This window comes from Rattus norvegicus, chromosome 1 (assembly GCF_036323735.1).
Source record: "Rattus norvegicus strain BN/NHsdMcwi chromosome 1, GRCr8, whole genome shotgun sequence".
NCBI classification, from domain to species: domain Eukaryota; kingdom Metazoa; phylum Chordata; class Mammalia; order Rodentia; family Muridae; genus Rattus; species Rattus norvegicus.
This window is the reverse complement of record NC_086019.1, coordinates 214,349,551-214,374,654: the sequence shown is the minus strand read 5'-3', so window position 1 is coordinate 214,374,654 and position 25,104 is coordinate 214,349,551. Positions and strand designations below refer to the sequence as shown.

General features: G+C 41.9%; 1 protein-coding gene across 1 annotated transcript in view; it reads left to right on the top strand.

The window, feature by feature from the left end:
• The window catches only part of Slc22a24 (solute carrier family 22, member 24), a 55,088-nt gene that overhangs the window by 20,027 nt on the left and 9,957 nt on the right, over window positions 1-25,104 (top strand). Inside the window, exon 5 of the mRNA NM_173302.1 lies at window positions 4,056-4,179. Coding sequence (NP_775424.1) covers window positions 4,056-4,179 — 124 coding nt within the window. The remainder of the gene's footprint in view (window positions 1-4,055; window positions 4,180-25,104) is intronic.

The following is a 25,104-nucleotide window of genomic DNA, read 5'->3' as shown; positions in this document are numbered from 1 at the left end:
CTTCATAGAAGACCTCATACCAATACTATCCAAAATATTCCACAAAATTGAAACAGATGGAGTGCTACCAAATTCCTACTATGAATCCACAAGTACTCTTATATCTAAACCACACAAAGACCCAACAAAGAAAGAGAACTTCAGACCAATTTCCCTTATGAATATCGATGCAAAAATACTCAATAAAATTCTGGCAAACCGAATCCAAGAGCACATCAAAACAATCATCCACCATGATCAAGTAGGCTTCATCCCAGGCATGCAGGGATGGTTTAATATACGGAAAACCATCAATGTAATCCATTACATAAACAAACTGAAAGAACAAAACCACATGATCATTTCATAAGATGCTGAGAAAGCATTTGACAAAATTCAACACCCCTTCATGATAAAAGTCCTGGAAAGAATAGGAATTCAAGGCCCATACCTAAACATAGTAAAAGCCATATACAGCAAACCAGTTGCTAACATTAAACTAAATGGAGAGAAACTTGAAGCAATCCCACTAAAATCGGGGAATAGACAAGCCTGCCCACTCTCTCCCTAATTATTCAATATAGTTCTTGAAGTTCTAGCCAGAGCAATCAGACAACAAAAGGAGATCAAAGGGATAAAGATTGGAAAAGAAGAAGTCAAAATATCACTATTTGCAGATGATATGATAGTATATTTAAGTGATCCCAAAAGTTCCACCACAGAACTACTAAAGCTGATAAACAACTTCAGCAAAGTGGCTGGGTATAAAATTAACTCACATAAATCAGTAGTCTTCCTCTACACAAAAGAGAAACAAGCCGAGAAAGAAATTAGGGAAACGACAACCTTCATAATAGTCCCAAATAATATAAAGTACCTCGGTGTGACTTTAACCAAGCAAGTGAAAGATCTGTATGATAAGAACTTCAAGCCTCTGAAAAAAGAAATTGAGGAAGATCTCAGAAGATGGAAAGATCTCCCATACTCATGGTTTGGGAAGATTAATATAGTAAAAATGGCCATTTTACCAAAAGCGATCTACAGATTCAATGCAATTCCCATCAAAATACCAATCCAATTCTTCAGAGAGTTAGACAGAACAATTTGCAAATTCATCTGGAATAACAAAAAACCCAGGATAGCTAAACTATCCTCAACAATAAAAGGACTTCTGCGGGAATCACTATCCCTGAACTCAAGCAGTATTACAGAGCAATAGTGATAAAAACTGCATGGTATTGGTACAGAGACAGACAGATAGACCAATGGAATAGAATTGAAGACCCAGAAATGAACCCACACACCTATGGGCGCTTGATTTTTGACAAAGGAGCCAAAACCATCAAATGGAAAAAAGATAGCACTTTCAGCAAATGGTGCTGGTTCAACTGGAGGTCAGCATGTAGAAGAATGCAGATCGATCCATGCTTATCACCCTGTACAAAGCTTAAGTTCAAATGGATCAAGGACCTCCACATCAAACCAGATACACTCAAACTCATAGAAGAAAAAGTGGGGAAGCATCTCAAACACATGGGCACTGGAGAAAAGTTCCTGAACAAAACACCAATGGCTTATGCTCTAAGATCAAGAATCAACAAATGGGATCTCATAAAACTGCAAAGCTTCTGTAAGGCAAAGGACACTCTGGTTAGGACAAAACGGCAACCAACAGATTGGGAAAAGATCTTTACCAATCCTATAACAAATAGAGGCCTTATATCCAAAATATACAAAGAACTCAAGAAGTTAGACCCTAGGGAGACAAATAACCCTATTTAAAAATGGGGTTCAATGATTGTTGGGGGAGGGCGGCAATGGGGGGAGGATGGGGAGGGCAACACCCATAAATAAGGGGAGGGGAAGGGGTTAGAGGAATGTTGGCCCGGAAACTGGGAAAGGGAATAACATTAGAAATGTAAATAAGAAATACTCAAGTTAATAAAAAAAATGGAAATAAGAGGGGGCCGGAGAAATGGCTCAGCAGTTAAGAGCATTGACTGCTTTTCCAGAGATCCTGAGTTCAATTCCCAGCAACCACATGGTGGCTCACAACCATCTGTAAATGGGGTCTGGTGTGTCTGAAGACAGCTACAGTTTGCTCATATTCATTAAATAAATAAATATTTTTTAAAACATAGGGTTCAGAGCTAAACAAAGAATTCACAGCTGAGGAATGCCGAATGGCTGAGAAACACCTAAAGAAATGTTCAACATCTTTAGTCATAAGGGAAATGCAAATCAAAACAACCCTGAGATTTCACCTCACACCAGTGAGAATGGCTAAGATCAAAAACTCAGGTGACAGCAAATGCTGGCGAGGATGCGGAGAAAGAGGAACACTCCTCCATTGTTGGTGGGATTGCAGACTGGTACAACCATTCTGGAAATCAGTCTGGAGGTTCCTCAAAATATTGGACATTGAGCTACCTGAGGACCCAGCTATACCTCTCTTGGGCATATACCCAAAAGATTCCCCAACATATAACAAAGACACGTGCTCCACTATGTTCATAGCAGCCTTTTTTATAATAGCCAGAAGCTGGAAAGAACCCAGATGCCCTTCAACAGAGGAATGGATACAGAAAATGTGGTACATCTACACAACGGAATATTACTCAGCTATCAAAAAACAATGACTTTATGAAATTCATAGGCAAATGGATGGAACTGGAAAATATCATCCTGAGTGAGGTAACCCAATCACAGAAAAACACACATGGTTTGCACTCATTGATAAGTGGATATTAGCCCAAATGCTTGAATTCATCTAGATGCACAGAACACATGAAACTCAAGAAGGATGACCAAAATGCGAATGCTTCTCTCCTTCTTTAAGAGGGGAACAAGAATACCCTTGGGAGGGGATAAGGAGGCAAAGATTAAAACAGAGACAGAAGGAACACCCATTCAGAGCCTGCCCCACATGTGGCCCATACATATACAGCCACCAAACTAGATAAGATGGATGAAGCAAAGAAGTGCAGGCCGACAGGAACCAGATGTAGATATCTCCTGAGAGACAAAGCCAGAATAAGCAAATACATAGGCGAATGCCAGCAGCAAACCACTGAACTGAGAATGGGACCCCCGTTGAAGGAATCAGAGAAAGGACTGGAAGAGCTTGAAGGGGCTTGAGACCCCATATGAACAACAATGCCAAGCAACCAGAGCTTCCAGTGACTAAGCCACTACCCAAAGACTATACATGGACGGACCCTGGCTTCAACCTCGGAAGTAGCAATGAATAGCCTAGTAAGATCACCAGTGGAAGGGGAAGCCATTGGTCCTGCCAAGACTGAACCCCCAGTGAATGTGATTGTTGGCGGGAGGGAGGTAATGGTGTGCGGATGTGGAGGGAAGGGGAAGGGGTTAGGGGAATGTTGGCCCGGAAACCGGTAAGGGGAATAACAGTTGAAATGTAAATAAGAAATACTCAAGTTAATAAAGATGAAAAATAAAGGACTTAAGATGTCCTATATCACTAGAGGGAAGGACTAGAAAATGCTTACATATGCTTAATATATTGAGATGAGGTCATACACAAAACAGGAAGAACCCTCTGGCAGGTTCTTTCATATTACTTTATCTTCACAACCCATCAAAATTATGAAGTCTGCCATCCCCATTTTATAGAGTAGAAGTGAAGATAGTGTTAGCTTGCTTCTGTGGCACGAAAGAATTGATTGCTAGGAGTAGCAATGAAGTATAACAACAAATTAGGTATAAATGTTTACCTTAACAAAGAATTTGGAAAATGTCTTTTCAAGTGTTCCTCATGTTGCTGTTCTGTGAACCCTATGTAAATATATATTCAAGTAAGAGTGGGCAGACCAACGTGACTTCAACTATGCATTGTGGGATCACAAGTGTAAGTCATGCATGAGTTATTTCCTGTTTTCCTAGTGAGGGTTTAAGAATATTAGATTATATGGATTAATATAATTGAATGAGTAAGAGGTATTAGATTAAAGAATATGATTGTTCAAGGATACATGTCACTTTTAAAATGATATACATATTTTTTAAAAGTATAAAGAAATTGAGAATTATCTTACATTCAATGTCTTGGGCAGGTGGTTGTCAGAGTCAGCTCGATGGCTGATTATAACCAACAAACCCCAGGAGGGCTTAAAGGAACTTATAAAAGTTGCACACATAAATGGAATAAAGAATTCAAGAGATGTCCTAACCTTGGAGGTGAGCTATGAGAACTGGTTATGATACAAAGGAAACACAAATTCCATAAGTATGTAGAAGTTAGTGCCCAAGATGCAAGGTACAGTGACTGAAAATACTGTGTAAGGATGTTTCATTCGAAAGATTAAAATCACTTCTGTTTTTCTTCATTTTGTTTCTTGAATTCTATGCTGATTACTTTGTTGTTGATGTTCAGATTGTTAAATTGGTACAAGCTAAGGTCATCTGGGAAGAGGGACTCAGAAAATGCCTCTCTTAGACTGACCTGTAGGCAAGTATAAAGGGTCTTTTCTTGATCCAGGATTGGTGTGAAAAGGCTTAACCCTCTGTGGGTGGTATCACATTCCTACTTTAATTCTACTTTAATATCTATTATCTGTCTCTTTTATCAAGTAACTTTAATTAAACTTTCTCTCAGAATCATTACCAATTGTGAAGATTTAATTACTGTAGCTTAGGCAACTTAACACATGGCTATCTCATGTCTCCAAGCAACCATTAACTGATAAACTCCCTATACATACTCAGGAGAAATGTAGGAACCCTTCCTCATTAGCAATAGCTCTAACTACCTGTAAATCCTCAGGGAGAGGCAGGGCTTCATGAACTTCTCCACTCTTCATAACAGAAGTTAATAGTCCACTGTCGTGCAGGTCTTCTCCATGGATGCTGAGAATTTAAAATGCAGTAGCCATGCTAGGTCAGGAAGACAGCGCAACCCATCACCTTCCATCGTCCGCTGCCTTTTACCTTTTCTCTGCTCCCACTCTCAGAGTGTCCCTTGAACTTGGAAGGGGTAATGGAGACATCCCATTTATGACTGAATATTGAACAGTAGCTTATTCTCAGCACATTGACCAGTTATGACCCTGCAGTAACTGTCACCAACTATAGAAAAAGAAGCTTCTCTGTCCAAATAATTAATCTATAGAAATGAACAAAGACATTTGGAAGGCAATTCAACTGACATTTCATTTCTATGAGCCCGATACCTATAATAGGACCCCCACTAAGGTCTGTGACATTGATAATTATGGGCTTTTGACAGGGTTTAAAGCACCAATATAGATTCCCTCCTGTTAGGACCTCTATGGAAGAGTTAGGGGAAGGATTTAAGAAACCGAAGGCAATGGCAACCCCATAGAGAGACCAATGGGGTCAACTAACCAGACCCCTAGGAGCCCCCGAGACTGAGCCACCAACCAAAACATACACTGCTGGTCCAAGACCCCTAGCATATATCAGCAGAGGGAGAGGATGCCCCTAATCCTGTAGAGAGTTGATGCCGCAGGGAGGGAGGATACCTGGGGACTCACCCTCTCAGAAGAGAAAGGGAGGCGCGATTGAAGGAAGAACTGTGAAGGGAGACCAGGAGGAGGCAACATTTGGGGTGTAAATAATAAAATAAGTAAATAAAAAAAAACTCCCATTAGAAGGCCTCAAATACAATTACAAAGTATCTGATTACCATTGTGATGGTAATATCATTGATATACCAGCGAGTACATCTTGCCAAAAAAGATGATCAGTCATATAGCCTAACTATCCACGGCTGACTAAAATTACAATGGTGAATTTGTTGTCATCTAGAGTAGTCCACATAGCACCTTCCAGCACTGCAAAAGCTAGCCAGCAGGGACAAAGTTTCCAAATGAATTCTAGCTGGATTTTTCTATGTCCTGCAACCAGAATACATAGCTTGTTTAGATGGGTTTTTAGCATTAATTCTGTTAGGAAATCTAAATGAGATTAGATGATAGTGATTTGGATTGTAAACTTTAAAATATCTAGAGTATCATAAGAGATAAGTTCCAGGCACACTTGTGTGAACATTTTGATTAGGTTGGCCTCTTGGGACTGATTTTGGGATTGTCTTGATTAGGTTAACTGAAGTAATAGAAAACTCCAAAAAATTACAACAGCATTCTTGGGCTTGGGTCCCCAATTACATAAAAAGGAGAAAGCTAGATGAGGACCAGCATTCACTGCGCTCTGCTTCTCATATGCAAATACAGTGTGATCAGATGCCTCATCAATCTCCTGCTGCCATAGTTTCCCCATCATAAAAGACTTTATTCTGAAAATATGAACCAAGATAAATCCTTATTTTCTTTTTTTAACTAATCAATTAATGATATATTCTCATTAAAAAAAAAAGCCAATCACGGAACCTGGACAAAAGGAGACCGGGGCATGGAATTGATCAAATAGTTGTTTTACTTAGATACAATGTAGATGTTTCCCTTTAATATAGCAAAACAATGTAAAGAATCTAGTATATTTACCATTTAATGAACAACATTATATGCAAGAAGCTATTATAAATTAGTGAGTAAAAATAAAAGATTTTTTACCTTGGTGCTGATCAATATTTCATTGCTGTCATAAATGGTATTTGATTAACAATACTACCCTATTTATGTGCTGATAAACTTAATTTGAATTTTTTAATTTTTTTGACATTATTTTGAGTTTTTTTTATTATTATTAACTTGAGTATTTCTTATTTACATTTCGAGTGTTATTCCCTTTCCCGGTTTCTGGACCAACATGCCCCTAACCCGTACCCTTCCCCTTCTTTATGGGTGTTCCCCTCCCCATCCTCCCCCCATTACTGCAACAAGCACGTTCACTGGGGGTTCAGTCTTAGCAGGACCCAGGGTTTCCCCTTACACTGGTCCTCTTACTAGGATATTCATTGCTACCTATGAGGTCAGAGTCCAGGGTCAGTCCATGTATAGTCTTTAGGTAGTGGCTTAGTCCCTGGAAGCTCTGGTTGCTTGGCATTGTTGTACATATGGAGTCTCGAGCCCCTTCAAGCTCTTCCACTTCTTTCTCTGATTCCTTCAACGGGGGTCCTATTCTCAGTTCAGTGCTTTGCTGCTGGCATTTGCCTCTGTATTTGCTGTATTCTGGCTGTGTCTCTCAGGAGTGATCTACATCCGGCTCCTGTCGGCCTGCACTTCTTTGCTTCATCCATCTCGTCTAATTGGATGGCTGTATATGTATGGGCCACATGTGGGGCAGGCTCTGAATGGGTGTTCCTTCTGTGTCTGTTTTAATCTTTGTCTTCCTATTCCCTGCCAAGGGTATTCTTGTTCCCCTTTTAGAGAAGGAGTGAAGCATTCACATTTGATCATCTGTCTTGAGTTTCCTGTGTTCTAGGCATCTAGGTTAATTCAAGAATTTGGGCTAATATCCACTTATCAATGAGTGCATACCATGTGTGTTTTTCTGTGATTGGGTTACCTCACTCAGGATGATATTTTCCAGTTCCATCCATTTGCCTATGAATTTCATAAAGGCACTGTTTTTGATAGTTGAGTAATATTCCGTTGTGTAGATGTACCACATTTTCTGTATCCATTCCTCTGTTGAAGGGCATCTGGGTTCTTTCCAGCTTCTGGCTATTATAAAAAAGGCTACTATGAACATAGTGGAGCACGTGTCTTTGTTATATGTTGGGGAATCTTTTGGGTATATGCCCAAGAGAGGTATAGCTGGGTCCTCAGGCAAATCAATGTCCAATTTTCTGAGGAACTTCCAGACTGATTTCCAGGATGATTGTACTAGTCTGCAATCCCACCAACAATGGAGGAGTGTTCCTCTTTCTCCACATCCTCGCCAGCATCTGCTGTCACATGAGTTTTTGATCTTAGCCATTCTCACTGGTGTGAGGTGAAATCTTAGGGTTGTTTTGATTTGCATTTCCCTTATGACTAAAGATGTTGAACATTTCTTTAGGTGTTTCTCAGCCATTCGGCATTCCTCAGCTATGAATCCTTTGTTTAGCTCTGAACCCCATTTTTAATAGGGTTATTTGTCTCCCTGCGGTCTAACTTCTTGAGTTCTTTGTATATTTTGGATATAAACCCTCTATCTGTTGTAGGATTGGTAAAGATCTTTTCCCAATCTGTTGGTTGCCGTTTTGTCCTAACCACAGTGTCCTTTGCCTTACAGAAGCTTTGCAGTTTTATGAGATCCCATTTGTCGATTCTTGATCTTAGAGCATAAGCCACTGGTGTTTTGTTCAAGAACTTTTCTCCAGTGCCCATGTGTTCAAGACTCTTCCCCACTTTTTCTTCTATTAGTTTGAGTGTATCTGGTTTGATGTGGAGGTCCTTGATCCACTTGGACTTAAGCTTTGTACAGGGTGATAAGCATGGATCGATCTGCATTCTTCTACATGTTGACCTCCAGTTGAACCAGCACCATTTGCTGAAAATGCTACCTTTTTTCCATTGAATGGTTTTGGCTCCTTTTTCAAATATCAGGTGCCCATAGGTGTGTGGGTTCATTTTTGGGTCTTCAATTCTGTTCCATTGGTCTATCCGTCTGTCTCTGTACCAATACCATGCAGTTTTTATCACTATTGCTCTGTAATACTGCTTGAGTTCAGGGATAGTGATTCCCCCTGAAGTCCTTTTATTGTTGAGGATAGTTTTAGCTATCCTGGGTTTTTTGTTATTCCAGATGAATTTGCAAATTGTTCTGTCTAACTCTTTGAAGAAATGGATTGGTATTTTGATGGGGATTGCATTGAATCTGTAGATCACTTTTGGTAAAATGGCCTTTTTCACTATATTAATCCTGTCAATCCATGAGCATGGGAGATCTTTCCATCTTCTGAGGTCTTCTTCAATTTCTTTCTTCAGAGTCTTGACGTTCTTATTGTACAGATCTTTTACTTGCTTGGTTAAAGTCACACCGAGGTACTTTATATTATTTGGGTCTATTATGAAGGGTGTTGTTTCCCTAATTTCTTTCTTGGCTTGTTTCTCTTTTGTGTAGAGGAAGGCTACTGATTTATTTGATTTAATTTTATACCCAGCCACTTTGCTGAAGTTGTCTATCAGCTTAGAAGTTCTCTGGTGGAACTTTTGGGCTCACTTAAATATACTATCATATCATCTGCAAAAAGTGATATTTTGACTTCTTCTTTTCCGATCTGTATCCCCTTGTTCTCCTTTTGTTGTCTGATTGCTCTGGCTAGAACTTCAAGAACTATATTGAACAAGTAGGGAGAGAGTGGGCAGCTTTCTCTAGTCCCTAATTTTAGTGGGATTGCTTCAAGTTTCTCTCCATTTAATTTAATGTTAGCAAGTGGTTTGCTGTATATGGCTTTTACTATGTTTAGGTATGGGCCTTGAATTCCTATTCTTTCCAGAACTTTATCATGAACGGGTGTTGAATTTTGTCAAAGGCTTTCTCAGCATCTAATGAAATGATCATGTGGTTTTATTCTTTCAATTTTTTTATATAATGGATTACATTGATGGTTTTCCGTATATTAAACCATCCCTGCATGCCTGGGATGAAACCTACTTGATCATGGTGGATGATTGTTTTGATGTGCTCTTGGATTCGGTTTGCCAGAATTTTATTGAGTATTTTTGCATCGATATTCATAAGGGAAATTGGTCTGAAGTTCTCTTTCTTTGTTGGGTCTTTGTGTGGTTTAGGTATAAGAGTAATTGTGGCTTCATAGAAGGAATTCGGTAGTGCTCCATCTGTTTCAATTTTGTGGAATAGTTTGGATAGTATTGGTATGAGGTCTTCTATGAAGGTCTGATAGAATTCTGCACTGAACCCATCTGGACCTGGTCCCTTTTTGGTTGGGAGACCTTTAATGACTGCTTCTATTTGTTTAGGAGTTATGGGGTTGTTTAAATGGTTTATCTGTTCCTGATTTAACTTTGGTACCTGGTGTCTGTCTAGGAAATTGTCCATTTCCTGCAGATTTTCAAGTTTTGTTGAATATAGGCTTTTGTAGTAGGATCTGATGATTTTTTTAATTTCCTCGGATTCCGTAGTTATGTCTCCCTTATCATTTCTGATTTTGTTAATTTGGACACACTCTCTGTGTCCTCTCGTTAGTCTGGCTAAGGGTTTATCTATCTTGTTGATTTTCTCAAAGAACCAACTTTTGGTTCTGTTGATTCTTTCTATGGTCCTTTTTGTTTCTACTTGGTTGATTTCAGCTCTGAGTTTGATTATTTCCTGCCTTCTACTCCTCCTGGGTGTATTTGCTTCTTTTTGTTCTAGAGCTTTTAAGTGTGCTGTCAAGCAGCTAATATATGCTCTCTCCTGTTTCTTTCTGCAGGCACTCAGAGCCATGAGTTTTCCTCTTAGCACAGCTTTCATTGTGTCCCATAAGTTTGGGTATGTTGTACCTTCATTTTCATTAAATTCTAAGAAGTTTTTAATTTCTTTCTTTATTTCTTCCTTGACCAGGTTATCATTGAGTAAGGCATTGTTCATGTTCCATGTATATGTGGGCGTTCTTCCCTTATTGTTATTGTAGACCAGCTTTAGGCCGTGGTCGTCTGATAGCACACATGGGATTATTTCTATCTTTCTGTACCTGTTGAGGCCCGCTTTTTGACCAATTATATGGTCAATTTTGGAGAAAGTACTATGAGGAGCTGAGAAGAATGTATATCCTTTTGTTTTAGGATAGAATGTTCTATAAATATCTGTTAAGTCCATTTGGTTCATGACTTCTCTTAGACTGTCTACATCTGTGTTTAATTTCTGTTTCCATGATCTGTCCATTGATGAGAGTGGGGTGTTGAAATCTCCTACTATTATTGTGTGAGGTTCAATATGTGTTTTGAGTTTTAGTAAGGTTTCTTTTACGTATGTAGGTGCCCTTGTGTTTGGGGCATAGATATTTAGGATTGCGAGTTCATCTTGGTGGATTTTTCCTTTGATGAATATGAAGTGTCCTTCCTTATCTTTTTTGGTGACTTTTAGTTGAAAATTGATTTTATTTGATATTAGAATCCTACTCCAGCTTGCTTCTTCCGATCATTTGCTTGGAAAGTTGATTTCCAGCCTTTCACTCTGAGGTAGTATCTGTCTTTGTCTCTGAGGTGTGTTTCCTGTAGGCAGCAGAATGCATGGTCCTCATTGTGTATCCAGTTTGTTAATCTATGTCTTTTTATTGGGGAGTTGAGACCATTCATGTTGAGAGATATTAAGGAATAGTGATTATTGCTTCCTGTTATATTTATATTTGGATATGAATTTATGTTTGTGTGCTTTTCTTCTCTTTGTTTTGTTGCCAAGACGATTAGTTTCTTGCTTCTTCTAGGGTGTAGCTTGCCTCATTATGTTGGGCTTTACCATTTATTATCCTTTATAGCACTGGATTGGTAGAAAGATATTGTGTAAATTTGGTTTTGTCATGGAATATCTTGATTTCTCCATCTATGTTAATTGAGAGTTTTGCAGGATACAGTAACCTGGGCTGGCATTTGTGTTCTCTTAGGGTCTGTATGACATCTGTCCAGGATCTTCTGGCTTTCATAGTCTCTGGCAAAAAGTCTGGTGTGATTCTGATAGGTCTGCCTTTATATGTTACTTGACCTTTTTCCCTTACTGCTTTTAGTATTCTTTATTTTTTGCATTCGGTGTTTTGACTATTATGTGACGGGAGGTGTTTCTTTTCTGGTCCAATCTATTTGGAGTTCTGTAGGCTTCTTGTATGCTTATGGGTATCTCTTTCTTTAGGTTAGGGAAGTCTTCTTCTATGATTTTTTGAAGATATTTACTGGTCCTTTGATCTGGGAGTCTTCACTCTCTTCTATTCCTATTATCCTTAGTTTTGATCTTCTCATTGAGTCCTGGATTTCCTTTATGTTTTGGACCAGTAGCTTTTTCCACTTTACATTATCTTTGACAGTTGTGTCGATGATTTCTATGGAATCATCTGCTCCTGAGATTCTCTCTTCCATCTCTTGTATTCTGTTGGTGATGCTTGTATCTACGGCTCCTTGTCTCTTCCTTTGGTTTTCTATATCCAGGGTTGTTTCCATGTGTTCTTCCTTGATTGCTCTTATTTCCATTTTTAATTCCTTCAATTGTTTGATTGTGTTTTCCTGGAATTCTTTCAGGGATTTTTGTGATTCCTCTCTACAGGCTTCTACTTGTTTATTCATGTTTCCCTGGAATTCTTTCAGGGATTTTTGTGATTCCTCTCTGTAGGCTTCTACTTGTTTATTTTTGTTTTCCTGTGTTTCTCTAAGGGAGTTCTTCACATCTTTCTTGAAGTCCTCCAGCATCATGATCAAATATGATTTTGAAACTAGATCTTGCTTTTCTGGTGTGTGTCAATATTCTGTGTTTGTTTGGTGGGAGAATTGGGCTCCGATGATGCCATGTAGTCTTGGTTTCTGTTGCTTGGGTTCCTGCGCTTGCCTCTCGCCATCAGATTATCTCTAGTGTTACTTTGTTCTGCTATTTCTGACAGTGGCTAGACTGTCCTATAAGCCTGTGTGTCAGGAGTGCTGTAGACCTGTTTTCCTGTTTTCTTTCAGCCAGTTATGGGAACAGAGTGTTCTGCTTTCGGGCGTGAAGTTTTTCCTATCTACAGGTCTTCAGCTGTTCCTGTGGGCCTGTGTCTTGAGTTCACCAGGCAGATCGCTTGGAGCAGGAAGGTTTGTCTTACCTGTGGTCCCGAGGCCCAAGTTTGCTCGTGGGGTGTTGCTTATGAGCTCTCCGCGGGGGCAGCAACCAGCAAGATCTGCGCCACCCTTTCCGGGCACCAGGGTTCTAGATGGCATTTGGTGTTTTCCTCTGGAGTCAGAGTTGTGGGCAGAGTGTAGTCTCTTCTGGTTTCCCAGGTGTGTCTGCCTCTCTGAAGGTTTAGCTCTCCCTCCCACGGGATTTGGGTACAGAGACCTGTTTATCTGGTTGGTCCCTTCAGGTTCTGGCGGTGTCTCAGATACAGCAGACTTGCTGCTCCTGTGCCCTTATCCAAGTGAACCCTCTTGGGCCAGGGATGTGGGCAAGAGTGGGCAGTGTTGGAGGTCTCTTCTGCTCTGCAGTCTCAGGAGTGCCCACTTGTCCTGTCAGTGAGCTCTCTCTCCCACGGGGTTTGGGAGCAGTGAGCTGGAGGCCAATTTTTTAATTTTTTATTAGATATATTTCTTTGCTGCATTTCTTTTTTTTCCTTCCATCTTTATTAAATTGGGTATTTCTTATTTACACTTCAATTGTTATTCCCTTTCCCGATTTCTGGGCCAACATCCCACCATTGTTGTTCATATGGGGTCTCAAGCCCCTTCAAGCTCTTTCAGTCCTTTCTAAGATTCCTTTAACGAGGGTCCCATTCTCAGTTCAGTGGTTTGCTGCTGGCATTCGCCTATGTATTTGCTTATTCTGGTTGTGTCTCACAGGAGAGATCTACATCCGGTTCCTGTCAGCCTGCACTTCTTTGCTTCATCCATCTTATCTAATTGGGTGGCTGTATATGTATGGGCCACATGTGGGGCAGGCTCTGAATGGGTGTTCCTTCTGTCTCTGTTTTAATCTTTGCCTCTCTATCCCCTCCCAAGGGTATTCTTGTTCCCCTCTTGAAGAAGGAGAGAAGCATTCGCATTTTGGTCATCCTTCTTGAGTTCCATGTGTTCTGTGCATCTAGGGTAATTCAAGAATTTGGGCTACTATTGATAGTAGCCACTTACCAATGAGTGCATACCATGTGTGTTTTTCTGTGATTGGGTTACCTTACTCAGGATGATATTTTCCAGTTCCATCCATTTGCCTATGAATTTCATAAAGTCATTGTTTTTGACAGCTGAGTAGTATTCCATTGTGTAGATGTACCATATTTTCTGTATCCATTCCTTTGTTGAAGGGTATCTGGGTTCTTTCCACGTTCTGGCTATTATAAATAAGGCTGCTATGAACATAGTGGATCATGTGTCTTTGTTATATGTTTGGCATCTTTTGGGTATATGCCCAAGAGAGTTATAGCTGGGTCCTCAGGTAGTTCAATGTCCAATTTTCTGAGGAACCTCCAGACTGATTTCCAGAACAGTTGTACCAGCCTACAATCCCACAGAAAATGGAGGAGTGTTCCTCTTTCTCCACATCCTCACCATCATTTGCTGTCACCTGAGTTTTTGATATTAACCATTCTCACTGGTGTGAGGTGAAATCTCAGGGTTGTTTTGATTTGCATTTCCCTTATGACTAAAGATGTTGAATGTTCATAGCCAACCATTGAACTGAGAATGGGATTCTCACTGGAGGAGTTAGAGAAAGGATTGAAAGAGCTTAAGGGGCTTCAACCCAATAAGAACAACAATATCAACCAATCAGAGCTCCCAGGGACTAAACCACCATTCAAAGGGTACACATGGACAGAACCATGGCTACACCTGCATATGGAGCAGAGGATGGCCTTGTTGGGCATCAGTGGGATGAAAAGCCATTGGTTCTGCCAAGGCTGGATGCCCCAGTGTAGGGGAATGTTAGGGCGGGGAGGCAGGAAGTGGTAGGTAGTTGGGTGAGGGGACACACTCACACTAGGAGGTGGAGGGGATAGGATGGGAAACCAGGAAAGGGGATAACATTTGAAATGTAAGTAAATAAAAATTAAAAAAAAGAGTTAGAAGCCATGTATTTGAGAAAGAATAAGTGGGCAAGTGCGGGGCAAAAAATTTGGATAAAGGGAGAAAAGGAAATGATACAAATTATTTAATTGTATTTCATTTTAAAATATTTTTGTTTCTATTTCTCTTTATCTCTATTTTTTTTAGTTTTTTTTATTTATTTAATACTTAAAAATAATTCTTTGGTTTCCGGGCAAACATCCCTCTCCCCCCTCCCCTTCCTTATGGGTGTCCCCCTCCCAACCCTCCCCCCATTGCCGCCCTCCCCCCAACAGTCTAGTTCACTGGGGGTTCAGTCTTAGCAGGACCCAGGGCTTCCCCTTCCACTGGTGCTCTTACTAGGATATGCATTGCTACCTATGAGGTCAGAGTCCAGAGTCAGTCCATGTATAGTCTTTAGGTAGTGGCTTAGTCCCTGGAAGCTCTGGTTGCTTGGCATTGTTGTACATATGGGGTCAGAGCCCCGTCAAGCCGTTCCAGTTCTTTCTCTGATTCCTTCAACGGGGGTCCTATTCTCAGTTCAGTGCTTTGCTGCTGGCATTCGCCTCTGTATTTGCTGTATTCTGGCTGTGTCTCTCAGGAGCGATCTACATCCGGCTCCTGTCGGTCTGCACTTCTTTGCTTCATCCATCTTGTCTAATTGGGTGGCTGTATATGTATGGGCCACATGTGGGGCAGGCTCTGAATGGGAGTTCCTTCAGTCTCTGTTTTAATCTTTGCCTCTCTCTTCCCTGCCAAGGGTATTCTTGTTCCCCTTTTAGAGAAGGAGTGAAGCATTCACATTTTGATCATCCGTCTTGAGTTTCATTTGTTCTAGGCATCTAGGGTAATTCAAGCATTTGGGCTAATAGCCACTTATCAGTGAGTGCATACCATGTATGTCTTTCTGTGATTGGGTTAGCTCACTCAGGATGATATTTTCCAGTTCGAACAATTTGCCTACGAATTTCATGAAGCCGTTGTTTTTGATAGCTGAGTAACATTCCATTGTGTAGATGTACCACATTTTCTGTATCCATTCCTCTGTTGAAGGGCATCTGGGTTCTTTCCAGCTTCTGGCTATTATAAATAAAGCTGCGATGAACATAGTGGAGCACGTGTCTTTTTTATATGTTGGGACATCTGTTGGGTATACGCCCAAGAGAGGTATAGCTGGATCCTCAGGGAGTTCAATGTCCAATTTTCTGAGGAATCTCCAGACTGATTTCCAGAATGGTTGTACCAGTCTGCAATCCCACCAACAATGGAGGAGTGTTCCTCTTTCTCCGCATCCTCGCCAGCATCTGCTGTCACCTGAGTTTTTGATCTTAGCCATTCTCACTGGTGTGAGGTAAAATCTCAGGGTTGTTTTTTTTTTTTTTTTTATTAACTTGAGTATTTCTTATATACATTTCAAGTGTTATTCCCTTTCCCGGTATCCGGGCAAACATCCACCTCCCACCTCCCCTTCCTTATGGGTGTTCCCCTCCCAACCCTCCCCCCATTGCCGCCCTCCCCCCACCAGTCTAGTTCACTGGGGGTTCAGTCTTAGCAGGACCCAGGGCTTCCCCTTCCACTGGTGCTCTTACTAGGATATGCATTGCTACCTATGAGGACAGAGTCCAGGGTCAGTCCATGTATAGTCTTTGGGTAGGGGCTTAGTCCCTGGAAGCTCTGGTTGCTTGGCATTGTTGTACATATGGAGTCTCGAGCCCCTTCAAGCTCTTCCACTTCTTTCTCTGATTCCTTCAACGGGGGTCCTATTCTCAGTTCAGTGGTTTGCTGCTGGCATTCGCCTCTGTATTTGCTGTATTCTGGCTGTGTCTCTCAGGAGCGATCTACATCCGGCTCCTGTCGGTCTGCACTTCTTTGCTTCATCCATCTTGTCTAATTGGGTGGCTGTATATGTATGGGCCACATGTGGGGCAGAGTCTGAATGGGTGTTCCTTCAGTCTCTGTTTTAATCTTTGCCTCTCTCTTCCCTGCCAAGGGTATTCTTGTTCCCCTTTTAGAGAAGGAGTGAAGCATTCACATTTTGATCATCCGTCTTGAGTTTCATGTGTTCTAGGCATCTAGGGTAATTCAAGCATTTGGGCTAATAGCCACTTATCAATGAGTGCATACCATGTATGTCTTTCTGTGATTGCGTTACCTCACTCAGGATGATGTTTTCCAGTTCCAACCATTTGCCTACGAATTTCATAAAGTCGTTGTTTTTGATAGCTGAGTAATATTCCATTGTGTAGATGTTCCACATTTTCTGTATCCATTCCTCTGTTGAAGGGCATCTGGGTTCTTTCCAGCTTCTGGCTATTATAAATAAGGCTGCGATGAACATAGTGGAGCACGTGTCTTTTTTATATGTTGGGACATCTGTTGGGTATATGCCCAAGAGAGGTATAGCTGGATCCTCAGGCAGTTCAATGTCCAATTTTCTGAGGAATCTCCAGACTGATTTCCAGAATGGTTGTACCAGTCTGCAATCCCACCAACAATGGAGGAGTATTCCTCTTTCTCCGCATCCTCGCCAGCATCTGCTGTCACCTGAGTTTTTGATCTTAGCCATTCTCACTGGTGTGAGGTGAAATCTCAGGGTTGTTTTTTTTTTTTTTTTATTAACTTGAGTATTTCTTATATACATTTCAAGTGTTATTCCCTTTCCCGGTATCCGGGCAAACATCCCCCTCCCCCCTCCCCTTCCTTATGGGTGTTCCCCTCCCAACCGTCTCCCCATTGCCGCCCTCCCCCCACCAGTCTAGTTCACTGGGGGTTCAGTCTTAGCAGGACCCAGGGCTTCCCCTTCCACTGGTGCTCTTACTAGGATATGCATTGCTACCTATGAGGTCAGAGTCCAGGGTCAGTCCATGTATAGTCTTTGGGTAGGGGCTTAGTCCCTGGAAGCTCTGGTTGCTTGGCATTGTTGTACATATGGAGTCTCGAGCCCCTTCAAGCTCTTCCACTTCTTTCTCTGATTCCTTCAACGGGGGTCCTATTCTCAGTTCAGTGGTTTGCTGCTGGCATTCGCCTCTGTATTTGCTGTATTCTGGCTGTGTCTCTCAGGACCGATCTACATCCGGCTCCTGTCGGTCTGCACTTCTTTGCTTCATCCATCTTGTCTAATTGGGTGGCTGTATATGTATGGGCCACATGTGGGGCAGACTCTGAATGGGTGTTCCTTCAGTCTCTGTTTTAATCTTTGCCTCTCTCTTCCCTGCCAAGGGTATTCTTGTTCCCCTTTTAGAGAAGGAGTGAAGCATTCACATTTTGATCATCCGTCTTGAGTTTCATGTGTTCTAGGCATCTAGGGTAATTCAAGCATTTGGGCTAATAGCCACTTATCAATGAGTGCATACCATGTATGTCTGTCTGTGATTGGGTTACCTCACTCAGGATGATGTTTTCCAGTTCCAACCATTTGCCTACGAATTTCATAAAGTCGTTGTTTTTGATAGCTGAGTAATATTCCATTGTGTAGATGTACCACATTTTCTGTATCCATTCCTCTGTTGAAGGGCATCTGGGTTCTTTCCAGCTTCTGGCTATTATAAATAAGGCTGCGATGAACATAGTGGAGCACGTGTCTTTTTTATATGTTGGGACATCTGTTGGGTATATGCCCAAGAGAGGTATAGCTGGATCCTCAGGCAGTTCAATGTCCAATTTTCTGAGGAATCTCCAGACTGATTTCCAGAATGGTTGTACCAGTCTGCAATCCCACCAACAATGGAGGAGTATTCCTCTTTCTCCGCATCCTCGCCAGCATCTGCTGTCACCTGAGTTTTTGATCTTAGCCATTCTCACTGGTGTGAGGTAAAATCTCAGGGTTTTTTTTTTTTTTATTAACTTGAGTATTTCTTATATACATTTCAAGTGTTATTCCCTTTCCCGGTATCGGGGCAAACATCCCCCTCCCCCCTCCCCTTCCTTATGGGTGTTCCCCTCCCAACCCTCCCCCCATTGCCGCCCACCCCCCACCAGTCTATTTCACTGGGGGTTCAGTCTTAGCAGGACCCAAGGCTTCCCCTTCCACTGGTGCTCTTACTAGGATATGCATTGCTACCTATGAGGTCAGAGTCCAGGGTCAGTCCATGTATAGTCTTTGGGTAGGGGCTTAGTCCCTGGAAGCTCTGGTTGCTTGGCATTGTTGTACATATGGAGTCTCGAGCCCCTTCAAGCTCTTCCACTTCTTTCTCTGATTCCTTCAACGGGGGTCCTATTCTCAGTTCAGTGGTTTGCTGCTGGCATTCGCCTCTGTATTTGCTGTATTCTGGCTGTGTCTCTCAGGAGCGATCTACATCCGGCTCCTGTCGGTCTGCACTTCTTTGCTTCATCCATCTTGTCTAATTGGGTGGCTGTATATGTATGGGCCACATGTGGGGCAGAGTCTGAATGGGTGTTCCTTCAGTCTCTGTTTTAATCTTTGCCTCTCTCTTCCCTGCCAAGGGTATTCTTGTTCCCCTTTTAGAGAAGGAGTGAAGCATTCACATTTTGATCATCCGTCTTGAGTTTCATGTGTTCTAGGCATCTAGGGTAATTCAAGCATTTGGGCTAATAGCCACTTATCAATGAGTGCATACCATGTATGTCTTTCTGTGACTGGGTTACCTCACTCAGGATGATGTTTTCCAGTTCCAACCATTTGCCTACGAATTTCATAAAGTCGTTGTTTTTGATAGCTGAGTAATATTCCATTGTGTAGATGTACCACATTTTCTGTATCCATTCCTCTGTTGAAGGGCATCTGGGTTCTTTCCAGCTTCTGGCTATTATAAATAAGGCTGCGATGAACATAGTGGAGCACGTGTCTTTTTTATATGTTGGGACATCTGTTGGGTATATGCCCAAGAGAGGTATAGCTGGATCCTCAGGCAGTTCAATGTCCAATTTTCTGAGGAATCTCCAGACTGATTTTCAGAATGGTTGTACCAGTCTGCAATCCCACCAACAATGGAGGAGTATTCCTCTTTCTCCGCATCCTCGCCAGCATCTGCTGTCAACTGAATTTTTGATCTTAGCCATTCTCACTGGTGTGAGGTGAAATCTCAGGGTTGGTTTTTTTTTTTTTTATTAACTTGAGTATTTCTTATATACATTTCAAGTGTTATTCCCTTTCCCGGTATCCGGGCAAACATCCCCCTCCCTCCTCCCCTTCCTTATGGGTGTTCCCCTCCCAACCCTCCCCCCATTGCCACCCTCCCCCCACCAGTCTAGTTCACTGGGGGTTCAGTCTTAGCAGGACCCAAGGCTTCCCCTTCCACTGGTGCTCTTACTAGGATATGCATTGCTACCTATGAGGTCAGAGTCCAGGGTCAGTCCATGTATAGTCTTTGGGTAGGGGCTTAGTCCCTGGAAGCTCTGGTTCCTTGGCATTGTTGTACATATGGAGTCTCGAGCCCCTTCAAGCTCTTCCACTTCTTTCTCTGATTCCTTCAACGGGGGTCCTATTCTCAGTTCAGTGCTTTGCTGCTGGCATTCGCCTCTGTATTTGCTGTATTCTGGCTGTGTCTCTCAGGAGCGATCTACATCCGGCTCCTGTCGGTCTGCACTTCTTTGCTTCATCCATCTTGTCTAATTGGGTGGCTGTATATGTATGGGCCACATGTGGGGCAGAGTCTGAATGGGTGTTCCTTAAGTCTCTGTTTTAATCTTTGCCTCTCTCTTCCCTGCCAAGGGTATTCTTGTTCCCCTTTTAGAGAAGGAGTGAAGCATTCACATTTTGATCATCCGTCTTGAGTTTCATGTGTTCTAGGCATCTTGGTAATTCAAGCATTTGGGCTAATAGCCACTTATCAATGAGTGCATACCATGTATGTCTTTCTGTGACTGGGTTACCTCACTCAGGATGATGTTTTCCAGTTCCAACCATTTGCCTACGAATTTCATAAAGTCGTTGTTTTTGATAGCTGTGTAATATTCCATTGTGTAGATGTACCACATTTTCTGTATCCATTCCTCTCTTGAAGGGCATCTGGGTTCTTTCTAGCTTCTGGCTATTATAAATAAGGCTGCGATGAACATAGTGGAGCACGTGTCTTTTTTATATGTTGGGACATCTGTTGGGTATATGCCCAAGAGAGGTATAGCTGGATCCTCAGGCAGTTCAATGTCCAATTTTCTGAGGAATCTCCAGACTGATTTCCAGAATGGTTGTACCAGTCTGCAATCCCACCAACAATGGAGGAGTATTCCTCTTTCTCCGCATCCTCGCCAGCATCTGCTGTCACCTGAGTTTTTGATCTTAGCCATTCTCACTGGTGTGAGGTAAAATCTCAGGTTTGTTTTTTTTTTTTTTTTTATTAACTTGAGTATTTCTTATATACATTTCAAGTGTTATTCCCTTTCCCGGTATCCGGGCAAACATCCCCCTCCCCCCTCCCCTTCCTTATGGGTGTTCCCCTCCCAACCCTCCCCCCATTGCCGCCCACCCCCCACCAGTCTAGTTCACTGGGGGTTCAGTCTTAGCAGGACCCAGGGCTTCCCCTTCCACTGGTGCTCTTACTAGGATATGCATTGCTACCTATGAGGTCAGAGTCCAGGGTCAGTCCATGTATAGTCTTTGGGTAGGGGCTTAGTCCCTGGAAGCTCTGGTTGCTTGGCATTGTTGTACATATGGAGTCTCGAGCCCCTTCAACCTCTTCCACTTCTTTCTCTGATTTCTTCAACGGGGGTCCTATTCTCAGTTCAGTGCTTTGCTGCTGGCATTCGCCTCTGTATTTGCTGTATTCTGGCTGTGTCTCTCAGGAGCGATCTACATCCGGCGCCTGTCGGTCTGCACTTCTTTGCTTCATCCATCTTGTCTAATTGGGTGGCTGTATATGTATGGGCCACATGTGGGGCAGAGTCTGAATGGGTGTTCCTTCAGTCTCTGTTTTAATCTTTGCCTCTCTCTTCCCTGCCAAGGGTATTCTTGTTCCCCTTTTAGAGAAGGAGTGAAGCATTCAATTTTGATCATCCGTCTTGAGTTTCATGTGTTCTAGGCATCTAGGGTGATTCAAGCATTTGGGCTAATAGCCACTTATCAATGAGTGCATACCATGTATGTCTTTCTGTGACTGGGTTACCTCACTCAGGATGATGTTTTCCAGTTCCAACCATTTGCCTACGAATTTCATAAAGTCGTTGTTTTTGATAGCTGAGTAATATTCCATTGTGTAGATGTACCACATTTTCTGTATCCATTCCTCTGTTGAAGGGCATCTGGGTTCTTTCCAGCTTCTGGCTATTATAAATAAGGCTGCGATGAACATAGTGGAGCACGTGTCTTTTTTATATGTTGGGACATCTGTTGGGTATATGCCCAAGAGAGGTATAGCTGGATCCTCAGGCAGTTCAATGTCCAATTTTCTGAGGAATCTCCAGACTGATTTCCAGAATGGTTGTACCAGTCTGCAATCCCACCAACAATGGAGGAGTATTCCTCTTTCTCCGCATCCTCGCCAGCATCTGCTGTCACCTGAGTTTTTGATCTTAGCCATTCTCACTGGTGTGAGGTGAAATCTCAGGGTTGTTTTTTTTTTTTATTAACTTGAGTATTTCTTATATACATTTCAAGTGTTATTCCCTTTCCCGGTATCCGGGCAAACATCCCCCTCCCCCCTCCCCTTCCTTATGGGTGTTCCCCTCCCAACCCTCCCCCCATTGCCGCCCTTTCCCCACCAGTCTAGTTCACTGGGGGTTCAGTCTTAGCAGGACCCAAGGCTTCCCCTTCCACTGGTGCTCTTACTAGGATATGCATTGCTACCTATGAGGTCAGAGTCCAGGGTCAGTCCATGTATAGTCTTTGGGTAGGGGCTTAGTCCCTGGAAGCTCTGGTTGCTTGGCCTTGTTGTACATATGGAGTCTCGAGCCCCTTCAAGCTCTTCCACTTCTTTCTCTGATTCCTTCAACGGGGGTCCTATTCTCAGTTCAGTGGTTTGCTGCTGGCATTCGCCTCTGTATTTGCTGTATTCTGGCTGTGTCTCTCAGGAGCGATCTACATCCGGCTCCTGTCGGTCTGCACTTCTTTGCTTCATCCATCTTGTCTAATTGGGTGGCTGTATATGTATGGGCCACATGTGGGGCAGACTCTGAATGGGTGTTCCTTCAGTCTCTGTTTTAATCTTTGCCTCTCTCTTCCCTGCCAAGGGTATTCTTGTTCCCCTTTTAGAGAAGGAGTGAAGCATTCACATTTTGATCATCCGTCTTGAGTTTCATGTGTTCTAGGCATCTAGGGTAATTCAAGCATTTGGGCTAATAGCCACTTATCAATGAGTGCATACCATGTATGTCTTTCTGTGATTGGGTTACCTCACTCAGGATGATTTTTTCCAGTTCCAACCATTTGCCTACGAATTTCATAAAGTCGTTGTTTTTGATAGCTGAGTAATATTCCATTGTGTAGATGTACCACATTTTCTGTATCCATTCCTCTGTTGAAGGGCATCTGGGTTCTTTCCAGCTTCTGGCTATTATAAATAAGGCTGCGATGAACAAAGTGGAGCACGTGTCTTTTTTATATGTTGGGGAATCTTTTGGATATATGCCCAAGACAGGTATAGCTGGGTCCTCAGGCAGTTCAATGTCCAATTTTCTGAGGATTCTCCAGACTGATTTCCAGAATGGTTGTACCAGTTTGCAATCCCACCAACAATGGAGGAGTGTTCCTCTTCCTCCACATCCTCGCCAGCATTGTTGTCCCCTGAATTTTTGATCTTAGCCATTCTCACCTGTGTGAGGTAAAATCTCAGGGTTGTTTTGATTTGCATTTCCCTTATGACTAAAGATTTTGAACATTTCTTTAGGTGTTTCTCAGCCATTCAGCATTCCTCAGCTGTGAATTCTTTGTTTAGCTCTGAACCCCATTTTTTAGGGTTATTTGTCTCCCTGCGGTCCTACTTCTTGTGTTCTTTGTATATTTTGGATATAAGGCCTCTATCTGTTGTAGGATTGGTAAAGATCTTCTCCCAATCTGTTGGTTGCCGATTTGTCCTAACCACAGTGTCCTTTGCCTTACAGAAGCTTTGCAGTTTTATGAGATCCCATTTGTCTATTCTTGATCTTAGAGCATAAGCCATTGGTGTTTTGTTCAGGAAATTTTTTCCAGTGCCCATGTGTTCCAGATGCTTCCCTAGTTTTTCTTCTATTAGTTTGAGTGTATCAGGTTTGATGTGGAGGTCCTTGATCCACTTGGACTTAAGCTTTGTACAGGATGATAAGCATGGATCAATCTGCATTCTTCTACATGGTGACCTCCAGTTGAACCAGCACCATTTGCTGAAAATGCTATCTGTTTTCCATTGGATGGTTTTGGCTCCTTTGTCAAAAATCAAGTGACCATAGGTGTGTGGGTTCATTTCTGGGTCTTCAATTCTGTTCCATTGGTCTATCTGTCTGTCTCTGTACCAATACCATCCAGTTTTTATCACTATTGCTCTGTAATACTGCTTGAGTTCAGGGATAGTGATTCCCCCTGAAGTCCTTTTATTGTTGAGGATAGTTTTAGCTATCTTGGGTTTTTTTTTATTCCAGATGAATTTGCAAATTATTCTGTCTAACTCTTTGAAGAATTGGATTGGTATTTGATGGGGATTGCATTGAATCTGTAGATCGCTTTTGGTAAAATGGCCATTTTTACTATATTAATCCTGCCAATACATGAGCATGGGAGATCTTTCCATCTTCTGAGGTCTTCTTCAGTTTCTTTCTTCAGTGTCTTGAAGTTCTTATTGTACAGATCTTTTACTTGCTTGGTTAAAGTCACACCGAGGTACTTTATATTATTTGGGTCTATTATGAAGGGTGTTGTTTCCCTAATTTCTTTCTCGGCTTGTTTCTCTTTTGTGTAGAGGAAGGCTACTGATTTATTTGAGTTAATTTTATACCCAGCCACTTTGCTGAAGTTGTTTATCAGCTTTAGTAGTTCTCTGGTGGAACTTTTGGGATCACTTAAATAAACTATCATATCATCTGCAAATAGTGATATTTTGACTTATTCTTGTCCGATCTGTATCCCCTTGACCTCCTTTTGTTGTCTGATTGCTCTGGCTAGGACTTCAAGAACTATATTGAACAAGTAGGCAGAGAGTGGGCAGCCTTGTCTAGTCCCTGATTTTAGTGGGATTGCTTCAAGTTTCTCTCCATTTAGTTTAATGTTAGCAACTGGTTTGCTGTATATGGCTTTTACTATGTTTAGGTCTGGGCCTTGAATTCCTATTCTTTCCAGGACTTTTATCATGAAGGGGTGTAGAATTTTGTCAAATGCTTTCTCAGCATCTTATGAAATGATCATGTGGTTTTGTTCTTTCAGTTTGTTTATGTAATGGATTACATTGATGGTTTTCCGTATATTAAACCATCCCTGCATGCCTGGGATGAAGCCTACTTGATCATAGTGGATGATTGTTTTGATGTGCTCTTGGATTTGGTTTGCCAGAATTTTATTGAGTATTTTTGCATCGATATTCATAAGGGAAATTGGTCTGAAGTTCTCTTTCTTTGTTGTGTCTTTGTGTGCTTTAGGTATAAGAGTAATTGTGGCTTCATAGAAGGAATTCGGGAGTGATCC